At 36.2% G+C, this 21,587-nt stretch overlaps 1 protein-coding gene across 1 annotated transcript; it reads right to left on the minus strand.

The window, feature by feature from the left end:
• Positions 1–1,543: 1,543 nt before the first annotated feature.
• LOC147392816 (putative E3 ubiquitin-protein ligase XBOS32) lies at positions 1,544–12,259 on the minus strand. The gene is made up of 10 exons (XM_086455473.1): positions 11,555–12,259; positions 11,403–11,462; positions 11,214–11,285; positions 10,944–11,119; positions 10,686–10,846; positions 9,353–9,411; positions 9,217–9,263; positions 8,862–9,002; positions 8,037–8,128; positions 1,544–2,259 (listed from the first exon to the last, which is right to left on the minus strand). The coding sequence occupies exons 1-10, from the start codon at positions 11,747–11,749 to the stop codon at positions 1,724–1,726; spliced, it is 1,539 nt and encodes a 512-aa protein (XP_086311599.1). The 5' UTR covers positions 11,750–12,259; the 3' UTR covers positions 1,544–1,723.
• Between the last annotated feature and the right edge of the window lie 9,328 nt (positions 12,260–21,587).

The raw sequence follows: 21,587 nt of genomic DNA on the forward strand, positions 1-21,587 counted from the left end.
CTAAGGGATCGCGAATGACATTAAACTCCAAATTAACTTCTTAGCATGGCAAAAACTCAACCCCATCTGAAGTTATTCCTAAAAAATACCTTTAATGTTGCCTAGGGCACAACAATCCACCCCCAAACATAGAGAAAACATGATCCCAAACCTTACTTGCAACCTCACAATAAACTAGAAGATGACTGGTGGATTCTGCATTAAATAAACACATGCAACATTTGTTCAATCCATAAAAACCTATTTTCCTAAAAAGGTCTTGTGTTTGAATTCTTTCCCAAATCACTGTCCAGATTAAAAAAAAAAACGACTTTTGAGAGTACCCTTGGGCTACAAACCGCAATGTGAGGGTAGGACAACTCTCCTCTACAAGTAAGGTCTTTGTAGAAATCCTTGATGGAAAATAAATCTTTTTTATTGGGAGCCCATAATCTTCCATTTTCCGTTTGATCATCTACTAACACACCCTTTAGCAAATCTATCGTCCGCTTGTCACTATGCTTAGAATGGGTGATTTAAAAATATCCCTCCACATTTTCAGGAATCTCTGAGATATCTTTGTGTTTTAAAATTGGTCATGCCCCCTTACCCTAGTGTTCTCTAATAAAGTAATTTTAAATGACCCAAATGCCCTTGTTTTCAACGTCTGACCAAAATCCTTGATTTTTTCTCTCAAAACCAATCTTCTTCAACCTTAAGATTCTATCTACTTAAATCTTAAATCTTAAAACAAGATTGGGTTTTTGGGGAAGTAGAAAAAAGGATGAAATTTTGAGTAAAAAATATTAGGATTAAAAGGCAAGGTTGAAAATACTATACTGAAGATCAGTTTAATGAAATAAAAATAATTTATTATAGAGGTTGAAAAACTTGAAGATGACTAGTTTGGAGAAGAAAAATCAAATATGACTTTTGGGAAAGGATAAAAGATGAAATATTAGGTAAAAAACTTAGGATCTTCTACTAATGGTTAAAGCAAGGTTGAAAATAATGAACCCCAAGGGGTTGGCACAATGGTAATTTCGGACCGATAAGCGATTAATGTCCATAGGTCGTGAGTTTAATGGCCAGTGAGAGCATTAATTCCTTACTGACCACCCGCGAGGGCACACCCTCACTTACCTGATGTGTATGATGTGAAAGCATTGCACATGCCCTAGGACTAGTCCTTGGACAAGACCATGGTCTAGGGACTAGGCAAATCCCAGATACAGGCCTAGTCTGTTGTCTTTTGGGATAACCGGTTATCAAAACAAAAGGTTGAAAATAATGGACTGAAGATAATTTTGTATAAATTAAAAAGGAAAATAAAAAATAGCATAAAGGTTGAAGAGGCTGAAGATGACTGGTTTTGGAAAGAAAAATCATGTGGCAAAAAAATTCCACATTAAAAAAAAAAAAAATAGCATCTCATTAACATGAATGCGAACTCGTTGATCGGTGAAATGTGATTCATGTTGCTAATCCAATATTTCGGATAAAGTGTAGATTATGACTTGAAGACTCTGAAATAATTGCCAACAAATTACTAGAAGTTCAAACATGAAAGCTCAAAAACAGTGAAATATTCATATTTGTATGCATGGTAGCATATGTCTCTGTATTTACAAACTTGGAATGACAATACTCATTATCAACAATACATTTCAATCTTAAAAAATTGGATAAGCTCATACTATGCAAAAATAAGAACAAAATACAAAATATTTGAACAGATCTTCATTCAGCCACCACTGCTAGTTGCTACATATAGATTGAATGAGGAGAACCAAGACCTTCTACCCTCACTATGAGAAGCCGAACGTCGTAAACTGGATCTCGAACACCGACCCAAGTGATTCCTTAATCTCCTGTTAGCAGCACCGGGAACATAAGAAGGACTAGTGTTTGGAGTTCCCATGCAAAGACTCGAGTTGAGTTTCATTGACGGGAACTTCTGACAGCTAAGGGTGCAAAAAGAAGATGACCCAAGAGGAGAAATTGGGGTGCAGCGAAAGTCGGGTTTGCATAGTGGGGTCGACATTGAAATAGGCTCTGACTCTTCACCCGAACATGCACAAAGAGTTAAGGATAAGCTCGTTCTTGCAATTTCTTTGATAGTGGGCATTGTATCGGGGAGTTTGGTGAAGGAAACTATTCCATGACGGCAGAGAGGGCATGGGATTGAACCGGGAGGGCCGTGTCTGATGGATGAGGTGGTGGTGCTGTTGGTGGAACAAAGGTACAAAGCACACCGAGTGCAGAACTCATGATTGCAACCTACAACATGAAAGAAAAGTACATTTTACGTGATTATGTTGGCTAGTAATATATGTTCAACAAGACCATGAAAATGCAAATTTGGTAAATTAAGTTTTTAAAGTTCTACTTCAAGCAGAATTCACTTCTATGTTCCATCGTTTAAGCCACTTATGGTTTTACTCATTTAAAGTTCTACTAGTGATTATATGCCATATTAGAACCATTTGGTACTAATAGTTCTTATTAACTTGAGAACAGACAAAGGTATTGGAAATATTAGAATAGATAGTTAGTTCTAGTTTGTTTTATATGAATTTATTTATATTATTCTTGTATAAGGGCATTTATGTCCATTCCCTTATTATGTGTTATAAATATATACCAAGCTCTCATTATGAGACTTGTGATTTTTTCTTCTAAAATTCTTCTTGGTATCAGAGCCAAAAAGAAAAAACCCAATCACCATCTTCTAATTCACATGCTGCAATAGAGATTTGCACAGTGATCAATAATTTTTTTCTCTCTATTTTCTCTACGTTAGTATTACCCTTTGGCAATCAGCCTTGTGTTGTTGGGTGCTTGTCTATTAGCCCCAAAAGTTTCTTGCGATCAGCCTTTAGGACCTTACAATACCCTGCGACTGTAGCAGTAGGTCTGAATCCCATTTACGATTAGACCTACAAGCCTTAAAGCTCTCTACGACAGCATCAGGAGGTTTCTCCAGGCCTGTTTCCCACCTGCGATCAGATCTGGATGATCTACAGTGACCTGCGACAGCAACAATAAGTTCATACTTGAGTTACGATTCAACCTTCATTCTCTAGAGTGCCTGCGATCGGGTCTAGATAACCTAAAAGTACCTGCGACAGCAACAGTAGGTTATTGGCTGAGTTGCGATTCCATCTACTGTGATCTAGAGGTTCGTTTATGACTTTCGATCAGTCCTACAAGGTCTGATCTACTCCACGACACTTCTATAACACACAGTCAGCCCTACTTCATCTCTTAGCTGTGTTGCGATTTCATCTACCTTGGACTACAGGTCTATATTTGACTTTCCATCAGCTATACAAGATCTGATTTTGCTCTACGATACTTCTACAGCACAGAGTCTACCCTAGAACACTTCTTAGGGTATATACAGCCCTGCGACAGTGACTATTTTGGTTGGTTTAATCTCACGACAGTGGTATTTGGTCGGTTCAATCTTATAACAACAGTAGGAGTGGGTTCTAGTGTTGCCGACAGCAATTAATAAGATTATTTGGCCTTAATCAGTACTGACACGTGAGATCTCTCTTCAATCCAAATACAGTAGTAATAGTGTGCAATGACTACGACTCACGAGACTAAGGATTCTACCACCACTCTTGGGGCCAATTTCTCCGTCCAGCGTATCACCAATGCGCCACTAGATGGTCGTAACTTTCAGAGTTGGTCTCGATCTGTACGACTTTATTTGGGTAGTCGGGGAAAATCTGGTTGGCTGTTAGGTAGTATTCCTAAGCCACCCCCCATTGATCCCAAATTTGAACAATGGGAAATTGATAATTGCACTATTCTTGGTTGGTTATTCAATTCCATGGAGCAACGCATCTACACTATGTTTATGTATCATGAGACTGTCTCTTCTTTGTGGTCAGCTCTTACTCAAACATATGCACATGCTCGCAATGACTCAAGGATTTATGAACTTTACCGTGATATTGCTCAAGCATCCCAAGGAAATCAGAGTGTTGCAGATTATTTTGGATTTCTTCAGTCCCGTTGGGAGGAGCTCTCGCACTATGAGTCCATGGCCGAGTTATCTGCAGAGGCAGCTGAACATGTGGTCAAGAGGATTGCTCGGCATCAGACATACCAGTTCCTCATGGGTTTACGCCCTGAATTTGAGGCATTGCGGACCCAAATTCTTAATACCACTCCTCTACCTTCATTATTTGAGATATTCGCGACTGTTGATAGCGATGAGCGTCGTCGCCGTGTCATTCCCTCTCAGACTCAGGTTCCTGTCACTATCTCAGCTCCAGATACAGATCAGATGGCTCTTGCAGCCAACTTGGGTTTATCTAATTCCCGTACTTTAGGATCTGGGAATCGAGGCCGTGGGAGTCGTGGGCGTGGTAAAGGAAATAGTCTTACATGTAGTCATTGTGGGAAGATTGGCCATGAGAAGGCTCGTTGCTTTCAACTCTATCCCCACTTGTTGAGATCTTCTGGGGGACAGCCCCGTGCTGCTGTTGTGGAATCTACCTCTGTTGATCATGCTTCCCTGGGTACTATTGATTTGCAACATCTTCAGACACAGATTACAGCTATTGTACGGGATCAGCTTCAGGCTCAGATTCCCTCATCCTCGACAGTTGCATCCACTCCTCCAGGTACTTCTTCTGCATTTCATGCCACTCAGTCTAGCTCTGCTCCTCTGACCTGGGTCATTGATTCTGGTGCCTCTGATCACATGACCGGTGAGTCCAATCATTTTATTTCTTCTATTTTTCCTACTACTCATAAGGAGGTTCGCCTTGCTGATGGGTCTCTTACTCCTGTTCACAGTAAGGGTTCTATATCTCTAACTCCTGGTTTTCCTCTCGATTCTGTTCTCCATGTTCCACACTTATCTCTTAACCTTCTATCTGTGAGTAGTATTACAAAATCGCTTAATTGTTCTGTAACATTTTTTCCTACTCACTGTGTCTTTCAGGACCTGACTTCGAGGAGGACTTTTGGCAAGGGATATGAGAGGGATGGGTTGTACCTGTTTGAAGCTCCACCTACTGCTGCCCCAGTTTCTGTGTTCCCACTCACTGGAACTCATACTTTTTCTTCTCAGACTTTAGACTTATGGCATGCTCGCTTAGGACATGCTAATTTTCAGCACTTATGTTCTTTATTTCCTGCTTTAAAACAATCTTGTAGTGGACACAAATTTCAATGCTCTGTGTGTGAGCTTTCTAAACATACACGTGCCTCTTATATTCCTCGCATGCATAGAGTTAATGCTATTTTTGATTTGGTTCATTCTGATGTGTGGGGGCCTTCCCCTGTTACTGCTTTTAATGGTCATAAATATTATGTTACATTTATTGATGACTATTCTCGTTGTACTTGGGTTTATTTAATGCGTTCTCGTTCTGAAGTCTTACCTATTTTTGTTAATTTCCTTAAAATGATTCAAACTCAATACAACATTACAGTCAAATCTCTTAGAACAGATAATGGTGGGGAATATATTTCTGATGGGATTCGCTCCCATCTTCATGAGCGTGGTATGCTTCATCAGTTATCATGTCCCTACACTCCTGAGCAAAATGGGGTGGCGGAACGTAAGAATCGTCACCTCATGAACATAGTCCGTTGCCTTCTGCGAGGGATGCATGTTCCCAAGTCCTATTGGAATATGGCTGTTCTTACTGCTGCTTTCCTCCTGAATCGTGTTCCGAGCCGTACTTTAGGGGGACAAGTACCTCTTCATGTTCTTCGACCTGATAGCACTCTCTTCCCTATTACACCTCGTGTTTTTGGGTGTACTTGTTTTGTTCAGGATAGAACTCCTCATCGTACCAAATTAGATGATAAAGCTACTTGTTGTGTCTTCTTGGGTTACTCTTCTATGTCAAAGGGGTATCGGTGCTATGATCCCCTTTCTCATCGTATTATTCATTCCCTGGATGTTACCTTTTTTGAAAATGTCCCATATTTTCGTACTTCACCTTCTTTGCAGGACTCTTCTTCTTTACAGGATTCTTCTCCAACAGTGCTACCATCTCCAGTTTTCTCTCCATCTTCATCTTCACCGCCGCCGCTGCAAGTTTACTCTCGTCGCCCTCCCCCCTCTCAACCTTTGCCAACTTCCTCCTTAGACTCAGGTATATCCTCTTCTACATTTACGCCTGTTCCTTCTATTTCTGACTCTCACTTACCAATTGCACTACGCAAAGGTAAGCGAGGGTGTGTTACTACTCACCCTATCGCCCAGTTTGTTTCTTATCAGGGTCTTTCTTCTTCCTATCGAGCCTATCTTTCCACTACTGACTCTATTCGGGTTCCCCGGTCTGTATCTGAGGCTTTACGTGATCCTATGTGGACTAGAGCCATGACTACTGAGATGGATGCATTGCAGAAGAATCACACCTGGGATCTTGTTTCTCTTCCTTCTGGGGAGCAGACTGTTGGTTGTAAATGGGTTTTCACAGTTAAGTATCTTGCAGATGGTACTGTTGATCGCTACAAAGCTCGACTTGTCGCTAAGGGATTTACGCAGACTCCGGGAAAGGACTTTGGCGCCACATTTGCCCCTGTAGCCAAACTGTCTACTGTCCGTCTACTTATCTCTTTAGCGGCCTGTCACTCATGGCCTCTTCACCAGCTTGATGTGAAGAATGCATTTTTAAATGGTGATCTGACAGAGGTTATTTATATGGACCCCCCTCCTGGCTTTCGTTTTCAGGGGGAGTATTCTGGGAAAGTATGTCGTCTTCTTAAATCTCTATATGGCCTAAAGCAATCTCCGCGAGCTTGGTTCCAGCGTTTCTCTGAGGTCATCTTATCTATGGGATTTTCCAGATGTCACTCAGACCATACTTGCTTTATTCGACGAGGAGCAGATGGTCGCAATACCATTGTCTTGGTTTATGTAGATGATATTATAGTAACTGGAAATGATGCAAAGTGGATTGACATGGTTAAGAGGCAGTTAGGTAGTGTTTTTGAGATTAAAGACTTAGGTCCCCTCAAGTATTTTTTGGGGTTAGAAATAGCCCGCTCACGCCGTGGTATTTCGTTATCTCAACGTAAATACACTTTGGATCTTCTTCAGGACACTGGTATGCTTGGTTGTCGTCCTGCATCTTCTCCAATGGATCAAAATCATCGCCTTCATGCTGAATCTGGGGAACTTTTATCTGATATTTCATCTTACCAGAGACTCGTAGGCCGTTTAATTTATTTGACTAATACTAGACCGGATTTGACCTTCGCAGTTAGTGTAGTCAGTCAGTTTATGCATGCTCCACGTACCTCACATCTTGATGCAGTGTATCGTATCCTTCGCTACTTGAAGTCTCGTCCCGGTCTAGGCTTATTTTATTCATCTACTGCTCAGCCACATCTATCATGTTTCACTGATGCTGATTATGCGGGTTCTCTTACAGATAGGAGATCTACATCTGGTTTCTGTACTTTCTATGGTAGTAATCTTATCTCCTGGAAAAGTAAGAAACAGAGTGTGGTTTCTCGTTCCTCTGCTGAAGCTGAGTATCGTGCTATGGCTCTAGGCACATGTGAGCTTCTTTGGCTTAGATCTTTGTTAACAGAGTTGGGATTTCCTACCGTTGGTTCCTCGTCGCTGTTCTGTGACAACAAATCTTCTATCATGCTTGCATCTGACTCAGTCCTTCACGAAAGAACTAAGCACATTGAGGTTGATGTTCACTTTCTTAGGGAGAAAGTTCGGTCTGGTGTACTTAAGACAATCTTTGTTTCTTCCCCAGATCAACTAGCAGATATGCTTACAAAGTCTGCTGGACCTTCAGTCATAAATTCTCATCTTGCCAAGCTGGGCCTAGTTGATATATTTGCCCCAGCTTGAGGGGGAGTATTGGAAATATTAGAATAGATAGTCACTTCTATGTTCCATCGTTTAAGCCACTTATGGTTTTACTCATTTAAAGTTCTACTAGTGATTATATGCCATATTAGAACCATTTGGTACTAATAGTTCTTATTAACTTGAGAACAGACAAAGGTAACCCTTCTTTATTGATCGAAGTAAGGTTTTTTTTTTTTAAGTTTACCTTCTGCAGCTACAGTGCATTTCCTCTCCAAACAAACAACACATGGATCAATGCATGCAGATAGCAAGTGACTATTTTTCAATCCACATTCTCTGCAAAAAATAAGAGAAAATATGAAAAAATAATAAAAAATTTGTGTAACTCAAGATGTATCCTCGTCTTTGATTAGATGAGAAAAGATATTAGATATGGAACTTAGAACATCAACATCAATGAGTTGTCTAATAGGTGGCTATTGAAACTAAGATTAACTTAAATTCTCAAATTTCTACAATACGTTGTCCTGATAAATCACAAATTTTAATGGTACATATATTAGTATCTTAATTTGTTATCCTGTATTCCATAGTTCTGCTGAGTTCAAGAATTTATTTTCTCCAAGTCATGTATCCTTCTTAGCCTTGTGTTCCATTAATGGCAATTAGACCAGAGCAACTTATCTATCACAAAATTGCTTATAGCAAATGAAGCCGAGTACCCAAACTAATCAATGAAACCAAATACATTTCGCATGAACTTGGAGAACCAATAAATTTCAGAAGAACCCATTTTGGAAGATCAAGGTATTCAGCAAATTACACATGTTGGTTTACTTGGGAGGAAAATTTGAAATTGCTTCAAACAAGGAAGATTGGTGAATTTCTAATCTAATGAACAAAATACACACAATGGTCTCAGTGGGTTTAAGCCAACAATAAAAATCTTAGTAGACAAGATCAAAACTTGGACAAAATACAAATTCAGAACACTATCCTCAAAAAGAAGCAAGATGGAATGTGTCATCATTAAAATGAAAGACATAAATACTAGAGACAACCCACTCACCTAGCAATTTTGACAATGCTCATGAGAGGGAGTGAAAGATATGGCGAAGGAAGAATTTGTGTTCGGCCTTCTGGTTGTTTACTCAGTAGTTCCTCAAGACAATCTCTATGCCATGAACGAGCAACCTTCAAGGGCGTCCATCTTTAAAAGAAAATTCGTAACAAGTATAAGAAGACAATTTTTCTTTTTTATTCAATTGAGCAGAAGAGGTGTAAAGGGCTTGGGTCCACCAATGCCTCCTTATTTTCCATGGCACTAAAGCATAGTGTATGAATACGTTCCCACTGTAAACTAAGAAACTATACAATAATGAACAATTACAAAACTAAGAGTTGTACGTAAATGAGATACAAACCCATTTGTGTTTTCAGCAGTCAGGCTCGCACCCTTAGCAATCAAAATCTGTGTTCCAAATGTGCATAAAAATTAGGCTCATTAAGCAAGGGATATCAAAAATGAGAAAACCAAATTAACACACAAAACCAATGTACCTGACAACATTGTACATTTCCACCACATGCAGCATAATGAAGTGGTGTGCTTCCCGCACCTGCGATGTGGCAGCACGTAAATAACCATATAAAACATACGTTGTAAAAAGGTTCCAATTCATACTTGGACTGGTTGGGGAGTTTAGGTGCAAACCATTAACTCAATTCAAGTCCAGGCCCGTCTGCCAGGAAAAAATTTTGAAGCACCCATCCTGTTTCAAAATTTCCGTAGAACCCTCTCCCTTAGATTACACATGGTGTCTCCAAGGAAGTATCCCAAATATTAGCAAAAAAGTAGGGGAGTGAAAAAAATATTTAAAGCCATGTGTCATGTTATGAGGAGGGTTCCTCTAAAATTTTGAAGCGGCCTGGCCACTTCAAGGTCGGACTCTGTCTGCCCTCTCAATCAAATTTTATTTTCTTGTTTAATGAAATGAAAAGCACTTTTCAGTACTCTTATGTAAGCGATGGATCGTCAACCAAATTAAAAATGAACAATGGTAACAATGAATTCAATTTAGTGAGGGAAACCTTTTATGAGGAAACCTCCCTCGAAATCTTAAAAGCACATTTAGAGTAATGTTAACAAGGTAACTTTTCTATCAAATTAGGTATATAAACAGTGTCTTTAAGAATTCATAACCCCTTAATGTCTCTTAATGAAATTAATAAAGAATAATATAATATGATAACATATTAACTTCAAAATACTGCAAATCTCTGACACAAAAGTTGAACATACAGGCTTGAAAACATAAGCAGAAATTTGAAGTTCTTCTCAATTCATCAAGTGAAGGATAATTGCTACCGTTAATTCTATTTAGAATCACTTGCTACCATTGTCACAAAAGAGGCTTTTTATTAAGGAAAATAATAAGCCTATAATAGGACAGAAATTTAACCGTATTGACAGGTAAGGAAAAACGTGAGCAACGCATCTTTATGAAACATATACAATATAAGCAACACAAAAATACTAAAATGGATAACAACTATAGAAGAGTAGCAAATCAAGAAAGTGAAACCCACTTAGGAAATTGTCATCACCACAATAGAAATATTCCCCTCCTCTATATTTAATTCGGAGATAGTCAAAATCTAGCTTTAGACGGAATTGAATCAAGGAAAAAGGTTAGATCGGTCAACCCCAAATTTTTGGGATAAGGCTTTGGGGGTGATGGATAGTCCGAATCCGATATTATTAAACATATAAAACGTAAAGCTTGATGAAATAGTAGATCAAGGAAAAATCCAATCACTATTCGATACTAAGCATAGTTCCATAATTTCAAAACAATTCAATAATGGTCAGAAACAAGGATAAGGGAATTACCAATCAGGTCAATTGTTGTTCCATCTTCCACAGTGACCTCAGAAACACACGCACCCAAGTCCAAGAGTAACTGCACGCTCTCGACATGCCCATTCAATGCTGCCATATGGAGGGCCGTGATGCCTCCATCAGCTGGTTGGTTAATAATATTACAGAGAACACTGTTGGGGAAAAAAAAAACTATCCCAAATCAATCTGTTTCGAAGACGAGATCCAAAATGTACAAACTACTGATAGGGCTATGTAACATTTGCATACCCTTTATCGAACTCTGTTATAGATTCTTCTTCAGTAGATCTCTTCCTCATGATATTCCAAAATTCAGGAAAGCTAGGAATGTAATCCGTGAAGAGGAGACGGATGCATCGAGAATGCCCATTTAAGGCAGCAAGATGAAGTGCTGTACCCCCATTCAGATAATCCACTCTGTGAATCTAAAATCCAAATCAAAATGATCTCTAATAAAGTTATTCCTTTAAATTTCAAGCCAATACCTACATATTAGTGTCTCCAAGGAAATTGGCTTACATTGGCTTTGAAAAGCATCAAGGTCTGAACAACCTCCCAATGACCATGTTGACAAGCTTGCATCAAAGCGGTCTGTACGACACAATTATTGTTATGAAATTGAAAATAATTTTCAATAAAAGTCAAATTGCTTCTAAATAATTAAACATCTATAAAATGTAAAATTTGAAGACTATGTTATAATCTTACCTGCCCACGATAATTCCTGACGTTAATATCGACTCCGGATTGGAGCAAGAGAGAAACAATCTAAAGACACAAAATTGATAGACCCAATGTTGTAAACAATTTGTAATTCACATGAATTCGATTGATATTAAGCGAATCGAATCTTCGATTACCTCGTGATGGCCTTGGGCTGCAGAGTAATGAAGGGGAGAATTTCGAACACCGAAAGTGGAGTACCTCGCCAAACGAGGATTATATTCCAATAAAGCCTTAGCTTCTTGAAGATCCCCGTCTCTTGCAGCGGAAACAAGGCGTTCCCCAGTCGATGAACATCCGAATGAATGACTCATGATGCTTAGAAATCTCATGGTTTTCAAAGATTTCAAACAAACTACCAAAATTTCCTTATTTTCTAGAGAATTATCAACAGTTGAAACCAAAATCTCCAATAATATATCTAAAAGAATAAGCTACAAAATTGAGAAATCTCACCCTACTCTCAACCAAAATCCACCAAGATTAAGAAATCTCTCTGTACAAATCTGTTAATTCTCACCAAAAGAATAACAACCCACATCGGAGTCTCCCATTAAAAGCCCAATCCCAATGTCACTGCCCATTGGTTCCTAAAAAAAAAAAAAAAAAAACACGAAAAATTCCCCAAAAAAAAAAAAAAAAAAAAAATCACACCTCACATCAAAATTGCCCCTGAAAGACAAAAATCTTTAAAACCCATTTCAGATTTTTCCTTATTTTGCTGTTTGGATCAATACCCATATCTTATTAGATCGAATTTCTTGCTAGGTCTCAAGAGGCGAATGAGAGAGAACGAAGGCTTAAAAGTAGTTTTAATGGAGGAAAACCGTCATCGAATAAAATATGATCTTATAATAATTATAAAAAAAAAAAAGTAAAACTGCAAAATAAAAAAATAATTTAAAAATAGAAAATGGGATTATTTTAGGATTTAGGGAAAGTCTGACTTGTACCGCAGTATCGAACCAACATGTTTTCATTTATGAATAGCCTGTCTCCTTCAAACCTCAATGATTGATGGAACCAGTCAAACGGTGGTTGGTTTATGGGCGGCGTTGGTCATTCTCTTTCTTGGTTCATGAAATTGGGTCGGATCCACCAGAGGATCCGGTTCAGGATCTAATGCCCAAACTGGGTTCCGACCGCTTAATTGCAAAATCTGAACTCTATGGTCTATTAAGTCTGACCTAGGTTTGTCCTGAATCATAATCCCACTATTTGGATAATTTGGGTTTGTAGTTGGATCCTAATTTTAAGTATCCAAACCCATGAAATATGGTTTTGGGTCACCCATTTTTTGCCCTATCAACTGGTTCTCCAGATAGTGTGGTCGCCCGTTTTATTTTATTTTATATTTTTATATCTTATATCTTATGTCAAGATGGTTATTGCATATAATTAGAGAGCTGCTATTGGCACTCCAACTTCTTTTACTTATCAAATTCCAATTTCTTAAATTATTTCTCACACCTAAGTAAAGCTTAACACACCAAAACATTACAAAAGTTCAGTTCAAGTTATTATTTCAATGTTAAAAGCATTATAACACATTCAAACAACTTCAAGAGAGAGAGAGAGTGTGTGTTTCTATTGGTACCCCACCTTTTACATATTTGATCCATTGACTTTTTTTTTCTTATTCTAATTGGAGTGCAATAAGTAAAAGTTGGGGTGTCAATAGCAGCTCTCTATAATTATGAGAAGAAAACGAGTTTGTTATAAGGCTGGCTTGGATCAGATTAGGCCGAGTCCTGGCCCAGGCATAAACACCCGGTTGCACCTTAGTCCAACGAACTGCTTCTATATAATAGGATTCACTATCTCTTTGTTGGCGTGCCATCTCTGTCTGTGGATTCCCCAACTCAATCTATGCCTTTCCCCTATGCTTGGCTCTCTGTCCTCTGTTCTGGGGCTCTCAAGCTCAGTCTGTTCAAAACAAATAGATCTGTCTGTCTTCTCAGTCTCAAGCTCAAGCTCAGTCCAAAAACCAATATCTATTTCTGTCTTTCTTCTCAGGCACAGTCCGTAAGCCAGGCACGGTGGAACAGGCAAGTTCTCAGGCACAGTGGATTCGGCAAATCTATATTATCCTTTGTGGAACCAAAATTGGCCAAGCCGGAGCTCGATCACAAGTTACAAATCGCTAATATTGTAATTAAGCTCTTTGATCATAATCTTTTGGCAAGTCATAGGTCTTTAATGGAAATTAAATTTAACTTGGATCAACATATCGATTCATAGAAGATCTATTTTCCCAATCTCTAGTATATAGGAACAATACAAATGTGGATTTAGGTGGTAACAATGGTTATGAAATTAATAAAAGATGAGACTTTTGACAGAATTGAATGTAAGAGCAAGACCTCTTATTTCTGTGATGTAAGAATAAAATAAATAGAAAAAGAAGTTGAATAAAGATTAACAAAATTAAATAACCTATAAATATCGAATGCACATAGTTACATATTTGAATAGAGTGAGATTGGTGTTGGATACAATATCCTTAAGACAAATTCCACCCCTGCAATGTGTTAATAATCTCTAGATATATATCTCTTACGATACAACACTCCATAAGAATACAAGGCAACACTTCAAGTATACATGTCCAGTTGAACTTCTTTTGTGGTTGAATTCTCAAGAACTCAAGAGAAATCTCAAAAGAAATTGGATGACACAATGCAAGAAAACTCGAAAATTTAATGATAGAAAAGATAAGTATTTATAGAATTGGAAGTGTCTCTCTAGACATGCATCATGATTGGTGAACAGACACGCACTAAGGATTTTCGGACCAATGGGTCCAAATCCCTTTAGACCCCATTAGTCTTCATGTGTGTGTGGGCTTTGCTTATATATCTCTCACGTTCACTATCTTATGTGAGAGCTTCCATATAAAAGTTACACTCTTCACTTGTTTCTATCCAATGTGAGATTAAAGCATTTACATTCTACTTCAAAACAAACCACTTTCACTCCCACTTCCATTCAAACATTAGGATAAATCTCAGATTTTTCCAACAAGACTCACTTAGTAAATTGAAGTTTTTGGCGCCAAGGCTTATATGATGATGAGATGTGAGAATCCTCATTGTGATCCTAAGTGGGTCTTCACATCTGGATCGTTGTTTGTTATTGAAGATCATGCAATCTACTTGATAGGTAATGGTTCTCAATCTCAACTATGCTTGAATCCATAGCACCTCATGACATCCTTCTGAAGGAATATTGCATGTAGCTTCACGTAGAAGTCCTTACCATCTCTCATCAAGAATTGATCACGATATCGTGCTAGTTAATTGTTTATGGCAGCAAATATGAAAATCTCTACTAATTGTTGACCATGGTTTGCTGGATTCATCACTTAGAGGATGCTAGAGGTTCTACATCACATTACTCGTAAATTTTTGTTGATTATCATTATGAGTAGAAGGGGGCATGTTCAAACGCATGTGTATTTGAAAAGTTTATTTGTGATTTAAAATATTAATTAAAGATGATTTTGAAGATTACATAGTAAAAATAATATTTTTGTAATTTTAAAAATTAACCAGCGTGATTTTAGGGATGGGGCATTGTGGGTTTCTTGGATATTGATCAAAATGACCTTAATTATATTAAGTTTAAATAAAAAATTAGGGGCATTTTTAGAATTTAAATTTTGATGTCCAACCGCTTCTACTCCACTTTCTCTCATTATAATAGTAATAGTAAAGATGATGTTGTTGGTGTCTACACATCTCTAAGTTCCTTTTATGAAAGGAAGACACGTGTTTAATTATATTGATCTAAATTGGTAATCTAGGAAAAACAACTTTTTATTACCGCACCAACTTTTCACTTAAAGACACTATAATGAAATTAAATATAACACACCAAATAATAATAAATGAACACCAAATATATCTGCATCTCTTGATCTTCTTCTTTGGATTGTGCTTCAAATAAGATAATATTGAAACATCATAAAAAGAAGATCCCACTTTCTTATTAAAAAAATTGGAGGGAAACTTCAAAATTCGAACTATAAAAAACATTACTTCTTGATCGATGATCATAAATCAATCCACTAAGAGTATATTCTTCTACAAAGAAAACTCGCTCTCTCTCCTTTTTAAACCCATGGAATCCCTTCTAATCGTAATCCAAAGTTGGATTTGAAGAAGATCCCATGAGAGGAGGGTAAAAAAGAAGACTTTTCCCACTCCTATAAATTTATTTAATTATATGTTTAGCGTGCTAATAAAAATTGGTGTGACAATAGAAGCTCTCTTGAAAATTTATACTTGAAGTATTTTTCAATTTATGCTACCTTTAAGTGGTTATGATTTATCTGCCGTGAAACTAGTTAATTAACATGAGGTCTATATCAACTTATCAAAACATATGGAGGATATAATAAAAGTCTTGTGTGCCTCAAGAAGGCAAAATAATTAATAGAGACTGAAAAGGAAATGATGTAAGACATGTGAGGTGTTCAATGGATCATGTCTTCAATGATCACTTATCTTTTATTTTGGACAAAAAACCTTAGCCCAAGCTCAACCCGTTTAGCAGGGCGGGTATCAACCCATGCCCATGCCCAACCCGACCTGGCCATCAAATGCTCAGCCCAAGCCCTAGCCAAGTCAAGTTGGTCGGGTTGACTCATTCGTCACTAATAATAGATAAATTAGTAATGATAATGACTTATATGAATATACGTAGTATGTAAAAAAAATGCAAAATTTACAATTATTTATTCTTAAAAATATGATGATGATGATTAGCTAAAGTTTGTGAATAAGAAAGAAACAAAGATATTTACAAATATTCTTAAACCATAATCACATTGAGTTCCGATTCAGACAAATCGAACAAAGTTCAGTCGTTTGGGCAATCCGATGTCAATGCTTGAACCCAACCCTATTTGATTCGGTTAAATTTTTTTTGTCCAAACCCGAGCTTGAACCCTAGTTAATTGTGCCCAAACCTAACCCAAGGTTGGGTTGAACCCATTGGATTTGGGTTTGGCCCGCCCAAGTTACTACCCTAGTCTGGCTCGACTACATTCAGGTCAACTTATGGGTTAGATAGGTCAAGTCGATTTTTGCAGGCAAACGATTTCTTTACCTTATATATGATGATTGGGTGTATGTATGCATATATATGTATACATATATGTATGTTATATGATGACAGGTCTTGACGTAGCGAAAACGTGTGAATCATTAGATTCGATAGATTGTGTTTAATGGAATACTCTAAATCAATTTGAATAAACAGAATCAATTGATAAACAAACAATAGCTTGAAAGAAAATATAACATAAAGCTAAAAAGTAGTTAAAAGAAAAAAAAAATATTGATTATTTTTTTATTTGAAACTCTTTATATAGATAACTCCATCATAACAACTTGTAATCAAACTAAAATATTAAAAATTAACACTCCTAACCTATCTACAACATAATACTAACTTTCTAATCTTATTATAGTTCAAATTGGAGACTTTTAAGCACATCTAATTATAATCTAAATAATAAAAATGAATTTAAAACAAATTAGAAACTAATAAGGAATTGTACTCTTAACATAATTATGAAATAGAAATCTTACTAGAAATAAAAATAGAAATAAAACCTAATAGAATTAAAAAAATTACTTAGAATTGTAAATGTCCTATATCAAGTTTCTATCTTTAGTCCAAACCTGACCCTGAACTTAGTTTCCTTTACCAATTAGCCCGTCAAATTGGGGGTATTAGTCTTTCAGCACTTTGGCAACATATATTTTTAAGGGGGTTAAGACAATACCCCCCTCATGTTTAGGATAATATCTGAGATGCCCCTGCATTTTGAAATTGACATCCCTTCGACTTTGTTGTACTTTGGAAGAATAAGACAAATAACCCAAACACCCTCTTCTTGAATATCTAGCTAAAAGACTTTGATTTTTTTCTCCCAAAACAATCTTAAACCTATATTTTTTTTTTTCATGTATTTTTAACCTTAAGATCCTATCTCCCACAATGGTGTATTTTGTGTACCTTTACCATTGTTGATCACTTATTAACTGCCATGAGATCTCTAATTGTAATGCATATTGGTACTAAGGCCTAATCAATTATAGAGGTGAAGATATTTGATGTTTTATGATTCGAAGTATGTTTTAGGAATATTTGCATGTCGAAATTGAACCGATTTTTTTATTTATTTAAATTTTATTAAAGAAGATGGGCAAGAGTTGAATGGGTCTGAATTTGCTGTTAACAAATGAACTTGTTATTAAGCTGTTAAATGAACAAGAAATTGCAACATGTCCTTTAAAAATGTTAAATTTCATGAAACGTGACTGCTCATCCATGTTTTTCTCTCATATCTAACAAATATTTTAAGGGCAACATGGCACTTAACTGCTTAACATGCTCATTTGTTTATCTTTTCCACAATTGTTGGGGCCAATTGACTCATGAAATTTTGGCCCAAACATTGATGGACCCATAAAACTGAAAGTCAGCTTTATTGGCAAATTTTTACCATTTGGGCTTCAGCACTGAGAGTAGGAATGGGCTTCAGGCCCATAATGAAAATGCTTGATTTATGGTTTAAATCCCCAAATCAGGCTAATTTTTTGGCATTGAGAAAAGTTGGATGAAATCATGAAACATTGATAGCTTAGTGGGTCCTTAGAAGTTGACATGAAGATAAAAAAGGAATATGAAGTTGAGTTTGTCAACTCATGGAGTAGAGGACCCACAATCTCTATCTATAAAAGCCATTGTTTTGGCTTTGTACAGGTGAATGTTTTTCAACCCCTCTGACAATTGCAAGTAAATTAGGCAGTTAGTGGGTTGGTTGTAGTTTTTCCATGATTGATCCATGTTAGAGAACTCTCTCTCTCTCTCATACACACAAATCAACTTGTGGGTTGAATTATTTAGAGAGCTGCTATTGGCACCCTACCTTTTACTTATCACACCCCCAAAATAAAAATAAAAATAAATAAATGATCACGGTATAATAAGTAAAAGTTGGGGTGCCAATAGAATCTCTCTCTCTCTCTGTCTGTTTTTTTCACTTGATTTCCGTTTTGGGGTTTAAGATTTTATCAGGGTAATTGTAACTGTAACCAACTACTGAAATTGTTTGAAAAAGTATTATATTGTTTTGTAACGGTGAGATAATAATTTGAGCAAAACCTTTGTAAATTGAATTGTGTGTTTTCATTTTCAATTGGAGTGTGATCAAAAATTTAGCAAATTGGAGTGCAATAAGTAAAAGTTGGGGTGCCAATAACATCTCTCATCATTTATTTGAACAATCCACTTGAGAATCTAGATCCAAATGCCATTTGATATCCAATGTTTGATTTAATAAATCTATTTTTAACAATCAATTCATCATCATCAAAGCCTTGTATCAAAGATTTGGAGCATGAACAATGAAACTACATTCCTTCATTCCACTATTCAAAGCCACATAATTATTGAAATTATGCTAATATGTACTTTTATTATCTTCATTCACATTCTTTTGGATCTTTCTCCCATTAAATTTTGTTAACCCCTCTAAATCATGAATGTTCGTTCATTTTTTAAGGGTAAATTACCATTTCATGTGCTGAATATGAGAAAATTCCCATCCAACACACTGTTCATTTTAATTTTCAAAGCATTTTTTTTTTTAATTTTTTATCGAGATCATTACTTTTAGAATAAATATCAGTAATCTCACTACCTCATATTTTAATTTTACTAGCGAGATCATTACTCTAAAATTAGAAGTACCTGCAATTTCTTATGTTCGTTGTCAATATTAAGATAAATAATGTAATAACTTTAAACAAAACTTCAAATACCAAAAAAAAAAAAAAAATTGAAATTTAATTTTATTATTCTCGAAAGGGTACATTTTTTTTTTCCAAAATAGTAGATTGTTGGTTTTAAAATGATAAAGTGCCGTTTTTTGGATTAAAACATTTGGGTTAAAGTAGGAAATTTTTTTCTATTCTATGAAACATTAAATATTTGCCCCACTTTAATTTGAGAAAATAATTTAAAAAAATCAATTTTTTTTAAATTAAAATTTTCCCCACTTTAACTATCATTTTTGGAATTATAATGACCAGTCAACTATTTTTAAAAAAATTCAATTTTCAGCACATGTTTTGTAAAAGAGTTGTGATGAATGCATGTGGTTTTAATATGCGACTGACATGACAAGGGCACATAACTATAGATTTTTTTATCGGCATATATGGGAAAAAATTGTGTGGTTTAATGCCCTTGTCACATACCAAAACCACGTGCATTCATCATTATTCGTTATAAAATGGGTCATGTTGAGGTGACACAAAGGGGGACACAATGACATGGTGGTACACACATAACCGTAGATGCTCTTTTGAGAGATACAAGTAAAATGCATCTATGGTTATGTGCCTACCACCATGTCATTTGTGTCACTCCAGCATTAGTGTTGTAAAATAGCTTCGATCCAAACATTCGTGGGTCAATGGATCGAGAGAAGTAGAGCAGGGTGTTTGGTATGGACCCAACTCCCAGGAGTAGGGGATTCTTACTTTATTATTAACCAACACAATGTAAAGGGATCTTTAGCCCCATGTGGAGCTTTCTTTCTTCTTGTAATTAAGTGGCCTGTTGTATTGTGGTGGTCAACTACAAGATCCTATATTGCATGGGTGGACGTAACAATGTCAACACATGTTGTCACTATAATACAGAAAGCCACATCTCTAATATTTAAAAGCTTATGCTTAGACAATCATAAAAATTAAACATTTAAGCATTTATTTTTATTACCACTTCATTAATTTGATTAAAATATTTATACATAGTAAACGAATGTGACAACAGTGGTTAAATGGGACAAAATTTAGTTAGGTGTGGTGTGCACATATATTAAAAAAAAACAAAAATAAATAAGCCTCTCTCTCTCTCACTAACTTATTTTATGAAAACTGCTCGTTAAGTATTTTGTAAAGGGTCGTGATAATCTGACTTAGGCAAGTGACTCACTCAATCGACTCACTTGACATGATAGGCTCGAAAATCATAGATGTACTCTTCTTGAGATACAAAATTGTATTTTTTATGGGGGAATTATAGTTCTATATCTTGAGGAGAGCACATATACAATTCTCGAGTCTGTCACGTTAGGTAAGTCGATTGAGTTGCCATGTGACTAGGTCATATTAATTGTACTCTTTCGTAAAATTTACTGAATCTAACGGTTATATATTATATGTTTGCCACTTGTTTACCCATTTGTGAATGAGTCATGATAATATGACTCGCCACATGATATACTCAAATGACTTGTGACATGACAAGTTTGAGTACCATAGATTTGAACTTCTTGGGATACACGATTTCCCTTCCTCATAAAAAATGTATCCCAAGGGATCCGTGTATCTCGAGGCTGACAAATCTAGATTCCCAAGCTTGTCCATGTCATGGAGTCATTTGAGTATGCCACCTGGCGAGTCAAATTATCAGGACTCTTTGTGAATCTACATTAAACTTTTTTTATGTCTTACATTAGATAATTATTTTTGTAAAAGAAAATTATGAAACTGGATATATTACAATTTTCATAATGAACATGATTGGTTCAATAATTTTAATTATAAATTATGAATAGTGATTTTCTAACTCCTCTACTCTCTCGATGTGGCATGTAACATAACTGTAGATTTTCTTTCTCAAGTTACACAATTGCACATGTTGTACATCCTACAGAAAGAAAATCTATGGTTCTGTCACATGTCACATCAGGAGAGTAGAGGGGAGTCAGAAAATCACCACTCATAAATTATTTGATGTTGCTAGTATAACTTGAATTCAAAGTAGTATACTCTCCCATGTTCTCTTTTTTTCTCCATCCGCATGTTCATTCCAAATCAAAAGTCAATATCTTCAACCAAGTTCGATAAGTTGGTAAGATTTTTGACCAATCATAATAGGATTGTCAATAGATCGGATTTGAATCAAGATCAATTTGGGACCAATCCGATAGGTATTGGATCAAACCTTAATCCTATAATTAAGAATTGGGTTAGATCCTTTTTCAAATCATATATCTTATAGAGATAAAACTATAAGGATTCAAATCGGATTTGCATATACACAAAATAATAAATTAACTTCATACATTTAAGTAAGGTGTAA

Source organism: Akebia trifoliata, chromosome 10, assembly GCF_017979445.1.
Source record: "Akebia trifoliata isolate Shusen 1 chromosome 10, ASM1797944v1, whole genome shotgun sequence".
NCBI lineage: Eukaryota > Viridiplantae > Streptophyta > Magnoliopsida > Ranunculales > Lardizabalaceae > Akebia > Akebia trifoliata.